The sequence below is a fragment of the Podarcis gaigeae genome (genome assembly GCF_964106915.1).
Source record: "Podarcis gaigeae genome assembly, chromosome: 1".
Taxonomy (NCBI): domain Eukaryota; kingdom Metazoa; phylum Chordata; class Lepidosauria; order Squamata; family Lacertidae; genus Podarcis; species Podarcis gaigeae.
This window is the reverse complement of record NC_139678.1, coordinates 91171476-91184011: the sequence shown is the minus strand read 5'-3', so window position 1 is coordinate 91184011 and position 12536 is coordinate 91171476. Positions and strand designations below refer to the sequence as shown.

At 43.0% G+C, this 12536-nt stretch overlaps 2 protein-coding genes across 3 annotated transcripts in view; one reads left to right on the top strand and one right to left on the bottom strand.

Moving 5' to 3' along the window:
- Positions 1-5907, top strand: part of LOC310842682 (uncharacterized protein) — a 66518-nt gene extending 60611 nt beyond the window's left edge. For both annotated transcript variants that reach the window (XM_083734842.1, XM_083734843.1), the window contains exons 7-8: positions 1927-2072; positions 3331-5907. In XM_083734842.1, the coding sequence (XP_083590968.1) occupies positions 1927-2072; positions 3331-4126 (942 nt within the window). In that variant the 3' untranslated portion in view covers positions 4127-5907. The remainder of the gene's footprint in view (positions 1-1926; positions 2073-3330) is intronic.
- A 379-nt stretch (positions 5908-6286) lies between these two features.
- On the bottom strand, positions 6287-12504 carry TSN (translin). Its single transcript, XM_083752737.1, has 6 exons — positions 12335-12504; positions 11419-11512; positions 9922-10018; positions 9493-9608; positions 8299-8378; positions 6287-7911 (listed from the first exon to the last, which is right to left on the bottom strand). The coding sequence occupies exons 1-6, from the start codon at positions 12398-12400 to the stop codon at positions 7675-7677; spliced, it is 690 nt and encodes a 229-aa protein (XP_083608863.1). The 5' UTR covers positions 12401-12504; the 3' UTR covers positions 6287-7674.
- Between the last annotated feature and the right edge of the window lie 32 nt (positions 12505-12536).

The window sequence follows — 12536 nt, the reverse complement described above, 5'->3', positions numbered from 1 at the left end:
AAGTCAAATGCAGGAGAGAGTATTATTTGAAGGCCGGATAATCGCCTTGGGGAAGGGCCAGAGCTCAGCAGGACAACACATGCTTTTCATGCAGAAAGTTCCAGGTTCAGTCTCTGACTTAGCCATTTTTAAAAGGGAGGGAAGGGGAAGGATCATGTAGCAGATGCAGTGAAGACCCTCTGCCTTAGAGGGCCATCAGAGAAGACAGTACTGGGTATATGGACAAGTAGGCAGGACAGGGATTCTTCTTGGTCCTCGGAGGTCATGTTTTATATACAAAGGTTCAAGGTTTGATCTCTGGCATCTCCCAGGTAGGGTTGGAAAAGGGTCTTGTGTGAAACCCTTGGGGGTCACTCCCAGCCAGTTTGGACGAGGGTCAAGGAACCTTTTTCAGTTCAAGTGTTGTATTTCCTCATAGCTGACCTTCCAGGGACTGCATGCTGGTGGTGCAAGTGGGCAAAAGGTTTGTGTCTTTGAAAGCCAAGATATAATCATCCAAAATGGGGAAATGTGATAATGCTATCCACTGCGTCAGAGATGTAGTTGAACTTTTTAAGATGCTGGGGAGCCAAGGAGGGAAATCAAGGATAATAGAGGAGTTGGGGGATAAGACCAAAGGCGTAAAAGAGATCCTGTGAGCCATTTCCAGCTCTGCCAGTCACAATTTTAAAAATTAATTTAGAACTCAAAATCATATATGCAAAATTTGCATTGCAATACTTCGTGGGAATCTGTGTGCATGCACATTTTAATGCAGTAAGTTTAAAGGGTTCAGATGTTGAGCGTTCTATTTTGACATATATGGGGTTGAAATTTTTGGGGGGAATAGGGTGGTACAGTCTCCAGTTTCAAAACCTCAAAAGTGCAGATTTAATCCATGGAATTCAACTGAAATCAGTTTAACTTGCAAGGATGCTGTCTGCTAATGGATTTCAGCAAACCATTTAAGTTGGGTGGCATGTTTCCTTAATTATGAATGTTTGTTTTTGTTTCAGCAATAGTGTAGTACTCTCTGTCATAATTGAACCTCTGTGCTACAGCACCTCATGCTGGCAAAAAAAGGGGAATGGTCTTGCAATAGTCTTTTGTGAAATACTTTTATCTTTTTTTAATTAGGAATCAAAATGTAACAGATTCTAAAAATATACATCAGTAGAGTAAATCATTAAAAGACATGGAAGGGAATAACAACATGGTTGTCAAGCTGAGATTAATCACTTTTGCATTGTGTTTGCATACACTTTTAATGTTCTACCAGAGTCAGTAGAAAACCATAAGAAGATCCCCACTAGATCAGGCCAAAGGCCCATCTCACCTACCATCTTGTCCTCACAGTGGCCAATGAGATGCCTATGGGAAGCTCACAAACAGAAGCTGAGTATAACAGCATTTTCCTCTCTTGTGATTCCTAGTGACTGGGCTTGGGCCACTGTTTGGAGAATAGATTGCAGTTCAAGGAAAAAACGTGTAGCACCTTTCCTTGTTTTCAGTGCGGAAAGAGCTTAATTATTCAGAATGCATTCAAGCTGTAGTTCATGGCCAAAAGAAACTCACTGTTGTTTCAGCTATCATGAGGTGTGTTGCTAACGTGTAGTCCAAGATCAGCTTTCAATTATATTAGCAGTTGCAGTCCAGGTGGTAGGTCTGGGCTGCATGTTACCTGGACAGGGCTGGGACGGGGCAGGGCGGTGATGCGGTCAGGGCTGTGTGGACACCAATCTGTTCCTCCTGCTGGTATGTCCACACAGCCCTGCCTTTGCTGCTGCCCTGCCCCACCTCAGCTCCGTAAACTGCGGAGACACCAATGTCACCAGCTCCACTCCAGCACATTCGCCACAACTGAATATTAGGCCGGTGGCTTTTAATGGCCTCTAGTACCTCCACGTCTCTGGCTGATGCATTGCCTTGTGTGTTGTGTGTCGGCAGGGCGATGATGACCTCATGACTGTGTGCATCGGTGAGATATTCCTGGAATTTGTCAATATGCTGCCTGCCTTCCAGACGTACTGCCTCCAGCAGTCATCTTCAGTGAACATGCTCAATGCACTGGAAAAAGAGAAGGAGTTACTCAGGTGAGGAGACCTCTTAATCTTGGGTTGGTAGCAGGACCATTCAGAGCTTGTATGAAGCCCAGCATGGAAGTCTTGTTCTTGACATGACACCGTAAGTCCTGCAGGCCCCTGGTGGAGCCCCCCCAGTCACCCTAGCCCTCCAAGGCCCAGGGCAAGTGTACCCAGCTGTCCCCGCCCCCTTGCACAGGCCTGGTAGGGAGTATATGCCTTGGGGCACAGACCCCGTTTCTTTTCCTAAATGTACTGAGCGTTTCTGGGTAGGTAATGTATTCAAGAGATTAACTGGGGGTGTGTCGGAGGGGTGTGTGATCTGGGTTAGTAAGATATAAATTTGTGGAAATAAATGAATTTGAAATGATCGTACCTAGAGATAATAATGAATGGGGGCAATTGTAAGGGGATTAAATGGATTTGGAGAAGGATCTGTTGGGAAAACGAGAGTAAATTAATTGAAGAGGGGACAGATCTGGAATGTGGTGCAAGATAATTGAACATATTTGGGGTGTCCGATGGGCTTATCGTCTGTAATATTAAAATTCTGAATTTGCATCTGTACATATTAATTCAGATATGCAAAAGTTTGTCTATGAGCCCATACTTTGAAGCAAGTATGCTTTGGGGAGAGGGGGTTCACCAATGACCAGACACTTACACCGGGATACATGGCATCAACTAGAGCTGAGGAGTTTACCAATAAAGGCACATCACCAACTGGGGCTTTATCAGAACGATAGAAAGGCCGTGCCCATCCACCTGTGACATTCCCAGTACAGTGTCTGAGTGCTCCCTGCACCTCCAACCTCCTCCCCAAATCCGTTTTAGAGGGCTGGGGGAACCCTCAGAACAGATATAGGGGGTGCACAGAGGACACATAGGACAAGGAGAGGGTGAAAAATTCCCTGCACTATTGCAACTAATATGCTAGATACTGCCCTGTGTCTACATTTGCATAAATTGAGTAATATTTAACAGCTAAGATATCAACAGCAAGTCTATTGAACCTTACCTTAGTGATGCATTAAACAAAGCCTGAGAACGGGGAAAAAATAAAAAATGTTCCTGAGTCTAGCAAATCAAGTAAATGGTTTTGCAGGAAAGCAGTATATATATGGGATCTTAAGTCATAATTACTTTGTAAATGTTAATTAATTAAAGATAACAATGCCTCATGTGTATGTAAGAACAAGACCCTCGGTGTAAGCTTTTCTGTTTTCCTGTACCTGTTTACAAAATACGTTATTTTTTTACCTCCCTGTAGGATTTTCCTCAATGTCTCCCAGAACGACAACACAGCTCTTCGCCGCATGAATCTGCGGTCCTTCCTCATGGCTCCACTGCAGAGAGTCACCAAGTACCCACTTCTGCTGAGCCGCATCATCAAAGCCACCACTGAGTACCACCCAGATCACAGCAGCCTGAGGGAGGCCAAAAGCCGCATTGAGTCCCACCTGGAGCACATAAACATGAAGACCAAGCAGGAAGGGAACTCGTGGACTTTGCGTTCCTTCCGCCAAGACAGCAAGAAGAACAGGGAGGTCATTAACATTGAAATGAGGGAAACCGCTATCAAGACTGTGGGCTGGCTGCGGGAAGAAACCCGCTTTGTGATGGAAGGGTCCTTGCAGCTGGCCCAGCCTCCTGATGGACAGTGGGTCAAAAAGGGCAGCAAGACCTTAAAATTCCAGAACATGCAAGTGCTCCTCATGGTCAACATCAGACGCACCTCTGAGTCTAGCTTTGAACCCGGAGAGCCAGGACCTGTGAAAGATGCAGTACTGGTACTGATTAGGGACAAAAACAATGGGAAGTTCAGCTTGCTCAGGGAGCCCTTGAGACTCAGCAACTGTGTGGTCTCTGTGGATCCCGACTGCGACGACACGTTTGAACTCCTTGAGATCAGGCGGGAGTCTTTTGTCTTCCGAGATGGAGACAAGGCACGGACTCACCACTGGTTCAGGCAGATACGGAGGTACTCTCGGGAGCTGGGCTCCTGGAAGAAGCGGCGCAACGCCTTGCCCAACATCATGATAAGCGCATCGCACAATAGGTCATGAAAGGATCGCTGACTGCGAAATGACTTGGCTAAGTAAGCTCAGAAATTTCCTCACAACCTGCTTTGGGTTGAAGATCTCCTTTTCAACAAAAATTGCACCAAGGATGAACTTCATCTGGCCAATTAGCATTGAAGCTATCCGTAACGATGTCGTTTTCTACTGAGAATTCATTTGTGACGAGTACCACTTAAATGAGTGTTTCTCAAATTGAAGGAAAATATGTGCCCTGTTTTTAAGCTTGTTAGATCTTCCATACAACCCAACTTAGAAACCTCATTGGGTGTAGCTACCTGGCTCCTACAACCTTTATGTCTGCTTTGCTCCCAACTGCGTGGTTCCTACACACACAGTTGCTCCCCTACTCCTCAGCTGCTCCACAGCCCATGGTCTCTAGCTTCAGGTAACCCACAGCAGTCTGTGACTGACCATTCCACCCTTCCCTGTCAGCAAATCCATGAGGTAGACACTCAGATTGTGGGAAATCTTGAGCCTCTTTATAGACCTACTTATCAATAAGACTTACAAAATGCTACCCCCTCTCTTGTAGGTGTCCCACAAACCCTTCTGGAGGCCACATTCCCCATTTTGAGAGGCATTGCCTGATGAGGTGATAAAGTGAGGGCCCCATTGAACAAGAACTGTCAAAAAGAGGCTGTCATCTTGAGAGGTTGGTGGTTGACCCTCTGCTTAGTGTAACTGACTGAGCTGGTAGCGAAAAGGAAGAGTGTTGTTAGTTGGAAGACTGCCTGTTAAGTGTGGGGTGAAAGTTAAGCATGAGCTGTAGGAACATAAGGTGTTAATCTGGCTAGCCAAAATAATCACTTCAGCACAATTTGGCCTAAGGAGAAATAAGAGGAGGCTCTTAAGTGGTAAGAGGAGTGAGATCTAGATTCTGGGTAATGGGAATCTTTTGCACATTTTGTAAATAGGTATAACAGTGAAGACAACAAAATGTGTGTTGTCTGTCTGAGGGCAAATAGGCTTTACCCTGTGAAGACTTGCTCAAGGGGGGCAGGGCAGGCCCTTCAGATTTGTGGCCTACTTGGGATGTCTTCCTCTATGGTAATTAGGGGTTACTGGCACCAGATTATGAGGAGCAGGTCTCTAGAGAGAAAATATTGAGCTAATATTGTTAATAATGTGGGGATCAGATAGGAGTGTGAGATGTCTGACACTGCATGATTGTGCTGGAAAAAAGGAATTTTGACCATATATGATAGACTGGTTTCATTGTGCATATATTATAACAGCATTAGGCAACATCCAGTCAAATTTAGAGCAGTATTAACACAATAAAGGAGAATGTTTAGACAGTATAATTAGCCTCATTTCAGCTTGCTCTCCCAGGAAACATTTAATTCATCCATCTTTTGTTAGCTTATCAGTTTTCTTCTTCTACCCTCATGCCCATGTAGGAACCAGTTTACCGAGTTTTACTTTGCACTGAATGCATGTAACACATAAAAGGAAAAGGAAGCCGAAATATATTCAGAGTTCACTCACAAACATTCCAGAATACCTGTATAATCCTGTGGATAAGCAATACTCTCTCCCTCTACGGATCACTGGATTTGTTTGTAAATGGTTAAAAACCCATTGTAGAAATCTAAGGAATGTCTTAACATCAGAAATCGTTCTGAAATATGCTTCTGTTAACAAGGCTCAATTACCTCTTCTAGTTTGTGATTATTTAAATGATGTAATCTAGTGTATTTCAAAATTTTAATTAAAAAGGAATCCGTTACATTATTGTAGATTAACATAAAATGTTTTAATAATTATGTTTCCTTGCAATTTAATTAACTTCTCTTTTTGTTTTCCATACCAGATCACTCCTATCCTAGTGACACATGAGAATAATAATAAAAAAGAACTCTGTAGAATACTAGAGAACAAAATATGTGGCAGCACTTTTCTATTCTATAGCCGACAGGAAAAAGAACTGTAAGAATATCGTTTAGCAAGATTTTCTGCACCAGTTGTGAACCTTTTATCATAGCCTTTCTCCCAAAATGGGTGCTGTAGAATTGCAGTGTCTTGAAAGAAGGGGTTTTCGTTAAAATGAAGAAAATATGACACCTGTATACTAAACAAGTTATTGTGAATTACAGGGTGCAAGCTTGTAAGAAACATACAAAACAAAATCACAGAAGCATAATATTAAAGAACAGTGTCTTTTATTTACCCACGTTAACAAAGGAAGAATTTGCTTTTCAATGAACTTTTCCCCCACCCATCCCAAAACGTAACCAGAAAAAGGCAAAGATTTACAAACAAAAGATACTTACAGCCACTAATATTGTAAAGTACAAATATTTTTCTTATCTTTTGGAGGTGATATTTGTCAAAGGAAAAACTTTAGGGCAAAGGGAAAAACAGATCCTATACAGCACACAATATGAAAAATGCTCAGACAAAACAACACAGTATATTGCAGAAACAAATTTTGCACATATGAGATTCAGAAGATGGGTGTTAAATACTAATACAGTGGAGGTAGCACACACATGGAGGTGAAAGAAGAGTGATTTGCACCTGCACCCTACATACAAAAGCTGTGCTCCTATGCACAAAGCAACTCGCCTCCATGTACATGTGTTTAGGACCAAGGTAAATGTCACTGTTTTTTGTTAAGGCCAAATGCATTCTTTGCTGCATGATGGACCAAGAACATTATATAAAAAAGATACAATACAAAATGAAGGAAATGTGAAACAGGTCACTTAGAATTCAAAGGAACATAAACACCTTTGCCCTGTTACGTAACTACTTACCTCCTTGAAATCTGTGCTCCTCCCCCCACAAAAAAATCACCTAAAACATGTTCCAGGATTTGTTTTTTAAAACTTATATATATACTTGGAACATGCTCACAAGCAACTGTTCAGCTTCAATGACTATTTCACGTCTCTTCCCAAATGTAAAAATCAGCATGTTTAAGGATACAAATATATGTGCACTATATAATGGTGACTATTTGAAAACATCCATTCCCAACAATATTTCTACTGAACTGATCATCCTAGTTCTGAACTCTTGATTTTATGCAGCAATCTATCTGGTTTACACAGATGAGCAGAAAATGAATGCTTTTTTACAAGCTGTTTACACATCAGCTGCAGCCAAGTACTGAACTTTTATTTATTACAAAGGAGCCCAGGGCAGCAGTGTGCATAAACTGCGATACATGTAAATGACATGGAGATCCAAAAAGGATGAGGCTTGAACAAATGCTGTGATGCAGGGGGAAAATAATCCCCATGCTTGTTTCTGCAGCGATAATGGGATAGCAACAGCTGTAGTTCAGAGATGACAGTTTGCTTACACCAGGGTGACTTAGGACTCCAAGCAGTGCCTGCTAGAGGGGCTTGGGGGGTGGGGAATGAGTGTTTCTGCTTGGACATACTAAACATTCCATTAGGAAAAAACAACAGTGGTATGCAGCTTTGTGGTTCCTCTAAACTACTGCTGGAGAGCTCAAGTTAAAGCTTCTCCTTCATTGGCAGCAAGACTGAGGTAATGATTGCTTCAGTTCAACAAGCCCTCCTCTATTTCTCCCCACCAGCATTAGCAATTGAGTCCTTGTTGAGCCCTCTGATTGACAGGTCATAAACCACCTCCTCTATCTTCTTGACATCGTACTTGAGGCCATCGTAGCGCTTCCTCAGGGAGTCATTCTTCAGGTTGAGAAGGCGGAATCCGGAATCCAACTCGTTGATAAAAGCAGAGATGCGGAGGGGACGGGCGTAGTCTCCAGCTGTGACACTGTTCACTGCCAACCTAGCCTATGGAAGAAAGCAGAACGGTGCAAGATAAGCAGACGTGCACAGACCAAATCGGGCCAGGTAGGCCTTACTGGAGTCCCACAACTGTATTAACATCTGAACAGGGTATTCAGCACCTTGTCTTCCTTCCAGAGGATAAATTATACTGGCGTTTAGAGCATATTTGATGAAGAAGCCTCAATCTTGCAAACCTTTACTATTAGTAGAGTAATATGCAACCATAAGCCTCCCTTTGCAGAAAAAGAGCAACTAGCAACTTCGTTAAAGAAAGAGCCATGGTATATAACCTCTAGTTTTGTCCATGCCAAGGCCCTGGATATTAGTTTCAGTCCAACTAGGTAAGTCATGCTGCATTAGTTCTAAAACTTCTCAATACTCTTTACTTACCAGCTCACTAGCCAGAGTCAACACCCCAGAGAGGTAATCCTCAATGTCCAGGTGAAAGCCTTTCTCTCTTTCAGATTCAACTGCAAAAAGAATGAACGGATTTGGATTCAACTCTGATAATACAAATCATCAGGGTTAGAAGACTCCAAAATGAAAGGAGTGCCAGGTTAGGCCTTCCTTTTAGGTTAATGGTTAGTTAATTACACTGATCAATTCAAATATAAAATACTAAAAGTGTTCATCCAAAGAAAAAGTAATCTGAAACAGCACAAAGCATCCACGCCCTTCACACAGGATGTATACCCTGGTAGCCACCAAAAGTTCCAATATCAGTGGTGCTGTCCAAATGCCTGGGAGAATAAAAATGTCTTCACCTAGTGCCTGAAAGAGGACAAAGCCAGTGTCAGGTGAGTTTCCCTGGGGAGAGTATCCTATAACTGAGGTTACCACTGAAAAGGCCCATTCCCTCATTGCCACACTCTGACATCTCTTGGTGGGTGCACACAGAGAAGTACCTCGGATGTTAATCTCAGACTCTAGAAAGGATTGTAGGGTTACATATCTGAGCCCCAAATCCCAAGCACCAAAGCTCAGTGGCTGACCACATTATTTACATGCAGAAGGCCCCAGGTTCAGTCCCTAGCATCTCTAGTTAAAAGGATTTTCAGGTAGCAGGGCTCATGGGGAAAACCTCTGACCAAGATCCTCATGAGTAGCTGCCATTTAGAGTCCACACTGCTGGAGTGGAGCTGCAATCCTAAACATTTAGTAAGCCTCACTGAATACAAGTGTGGCTTCTTCAAAGTAAATAAGAATGTATAGAAGCTTCATATAATTAATGTGTATACCTAATCTTCCCATATTCCCCTGTCTTTCACTGTGGACTTTCTACCTTCCCAGGGAGCCTGCAACTCTGCCAACTCATAGCTCTCGAGCAGTGCATATATGGACTCCTTTTTTTACTAACAGTTACTAATTTTTTCAGTTAAAAAAGGAACCTTGGCAGAGCTGAAGCAGAGGTCTAGTCTTTATTTCACTGTCAAACTATGTCAAAAGGTTTTAGAAGGAAAGCTAAGTGACATGTAGAAGCTTTCTGACGTGCCAATTTAGGTTAACATTTTACGGAATTTCTTAGACAGGGAGCCTTGCTAAAGCCAAAAGTCATTGTGTTTAAGTGGAAAAACAATTCCTTACTTCCAAGTATTTCTGTAGCAGCTTCCCGAGTCACTAAGGTTTCTGTTTCCAAGTAGACAACAAATGCTGCTAAGAACACCAAACGTTGTAACACAAATCTCCAATGTTCATTAAATCTGCATGGGGGGGAAAGAGAAAGTGATTCCTGGCACTTTAAACAGAAGACTCCTGCTGGATCTGACAAAATGCCCATCTAGTCCTAAATCCTATCCCTGTGGTGGTACAATAGCATCCTCCCCACTTGTGATTCCTAGTAACTGATATGCTGAAGCATGCTGCCTCCAACAGTGGAAATAAATCATAGCCATCCATATTTAAATGATTGGTTTGAAATTGCTCAGTAACAAATGTAACTTTCTATATGGAAAAAAGAATAAAATATTATAAAAAAGACCACAAAAGGCAGGAGGAAAGTGGACATTTACTAACCTGTAATATTGATCTGCAGGGAACTTGTTTTTCAGAGAGGCCAACTGTGTTCTAACAGTACCAAAGTGTTCACGAGCCTTCTGACACTTCTTTGGTACTAAAATTAAAAACAAACACCACTTAACCTCGAAAACAAAGGCTAGTTATTTGTTTTTGAGTTTCTTTAAAGAAAACACCCTTTAGGCATAGAACCATGAGCAAAGACAATACTGTGATACTTAAAAGAAACAGGTTTCTTATTTATTTGCTATCTATACCTCCCTCTGAAGAACACTGGGTTGTTTACAACATAAAAACACAAACGTACGCACTATAATAATGAACAACAACCCCAACAGCATTTATATATTTATTAATTTTCTATTAAGTTTGATTCACTGGATCCATCCATAGGACACCACAATCCTATGCATCAAAACTAAGTTCCATTAAGTTCAATGGCGCTTATTCCTAGCTAAGTGGATACAGGACTGAAGCCTAAGTTAGTCATGGTTTAGTCCCACTGAAATAAGTTCATAATGACTGGAGTGGTTCAGCTGCAGCAATAGGCGCCTGGAAACAGTCACTGTCATTTACAGGGAAAGACTAGGTGGGTGGGTGAGTTAGGGTTCTGTGGATGCACTGGAAGAGGCAATCCAGGGCTCCTGCTAGCTAGCTCGTCTGTACAGCCCTGACCTTCACACCACCTACCCCTTCCCACCCTCAAAGTAAATGGCAATGACTCTGCTGTGGGAATGTTATTGCAGCCACTCTGCTCTACTGGGAGATTCATTCCTGCAACTGGGTAAGCTGTCAGATGAGTAGAGGTGTGGAAGCAAATGTGCTAGCACTACCCACCCCCAATCCCCATGAATTGGAGGGTGGCAGTTTGAAGCAGGAAGGCTGCTTCTACTTGTTCTACCTGGAGTGAACAGAAGGTAAATTGTGACTGAATAGTAATTCTCTGGGTGATCTGAAGCAATCAGCAAGGATTTCTTACTCAGATGTGTTTAACACTTGCAACAACAAAATGACCCACTAAATTGTACTGCTGAAATGGGGAGGGAGTGGATTATTGTGTGGAAAGACTGTGTGCTTTGCTCAGTTCTGGCCCTTAAAAAATTTCCAGGTTCTGAATTCTTTCATTCTATTAGTATGTCTTTTGTACCAGGCTCTGCTCAAGCAGAGTAGAACCCACAAGCTGCCCTGTCTGATAGGATATAGAAACCAGACTTGTTTTAAGATTTCACAGCTGAATAAGTCTTTGTTGACTAGTTAAGTGCCCAATAATGAAACAGTCAAATTTAGTGTTATAATCTATTGTACATGATTCACTTTCCTGCATTTCCAATTCACAAAGAAACTGAAGTAGAAAAATGTTTTTCACAAAACACATAACCATTTCACTTTTACATTACTGAGTGGCATCTTTTATCCTCATCTTCGGTAACCATCCTTTATGCATGTAAACATGTTTGTGACTTTTTTTTCTCAATAGGCAAACAAAGCATGACCTACTGTCCTGAAATCCAGACCCCTGGTGGACTCCTTGTAGCACTGTAAGAATTTCCCGGGCTGTTTGCTCCAGAGTTTGAACAACTTTCCTGATCTCCTGTAAACAACAATAAAATACTCAGAATATGATGGTACAGAAAAACATGCAATGTGTTAGCACAAAGCTGCTGTTCAATTTTGCCCGTCTTTCTCTCTAGTAAATTTTTAACCTCTGGTTCCTAATTGGGGGCCCATGAACCCCAGGGAGTCCCAGTAATCCACCCGGGAGATCTGTGGCACCATTCACGTAACAAAAACTACCATAGGGATATCAAACTTTTTTAAAGTAGTGGGTCCATAGCTTGGCTTTTGAAAAACGGGGTCTGCACTACTTAGCTAACTAATGGTTATCTATGAGGCAATTAGGTTGTTACTATGATTCTTTTCATCATACTGCTACTTGTGATGGGTCAGTACCCCATAGTGGATCACACCTTGACCCAAGATGGGTGGCAGTGCTTGCAACCATCACTGGTTGTTGTTGTTGTTTCTTTGTTCAGCTTTGACAAAGAATAGGCGCAAAGGAGAATAAGATCTTTAACGGTGGTGGTGCAGGACAGAAGATTTCAGCCTATGCAATTTATCTCACACTTAGCGTAACAAGCAGCAACAACTAAATTTCCCTCTCCTGGGCCGTTATGTAAATGTCACAGGAGCCACAACAGAGGCACGTAGGGCGGTTTTGGGTTTACGTGATAGAAATGGGTCCCATGTTTCAGGCATGCAGTTGTTAAAAGGTTGGCTCCCGCGGTTTGGAAGATAGGAAAACCAAGGCTCTAGTCCCCGTGATCCGAGGAGCAGCGAAAGGGAAGGAAGGGATCCCCCTTCCGAGCTCTGGCGAAGCGTCCGTGGTCCTCGCACCGGCGCGACCCTCTCTCACCTCGCGGATATCCTGGTCGGCCGTGAGCACCCCTTGCAAAGCGATGAACATCTCGCTGACGGACATGGCGACGCCGCCGAGGAGAAGCTGCGAGTCGGACGGGCTGCAGGGACAGCGCTCTGGGCACTCCCACCACTCTCCGTGCCGCCAAAGGGATGGGTCCTTCCACACTGCCGTCGCGGGGCTGCCCCGCTCGCTGCCT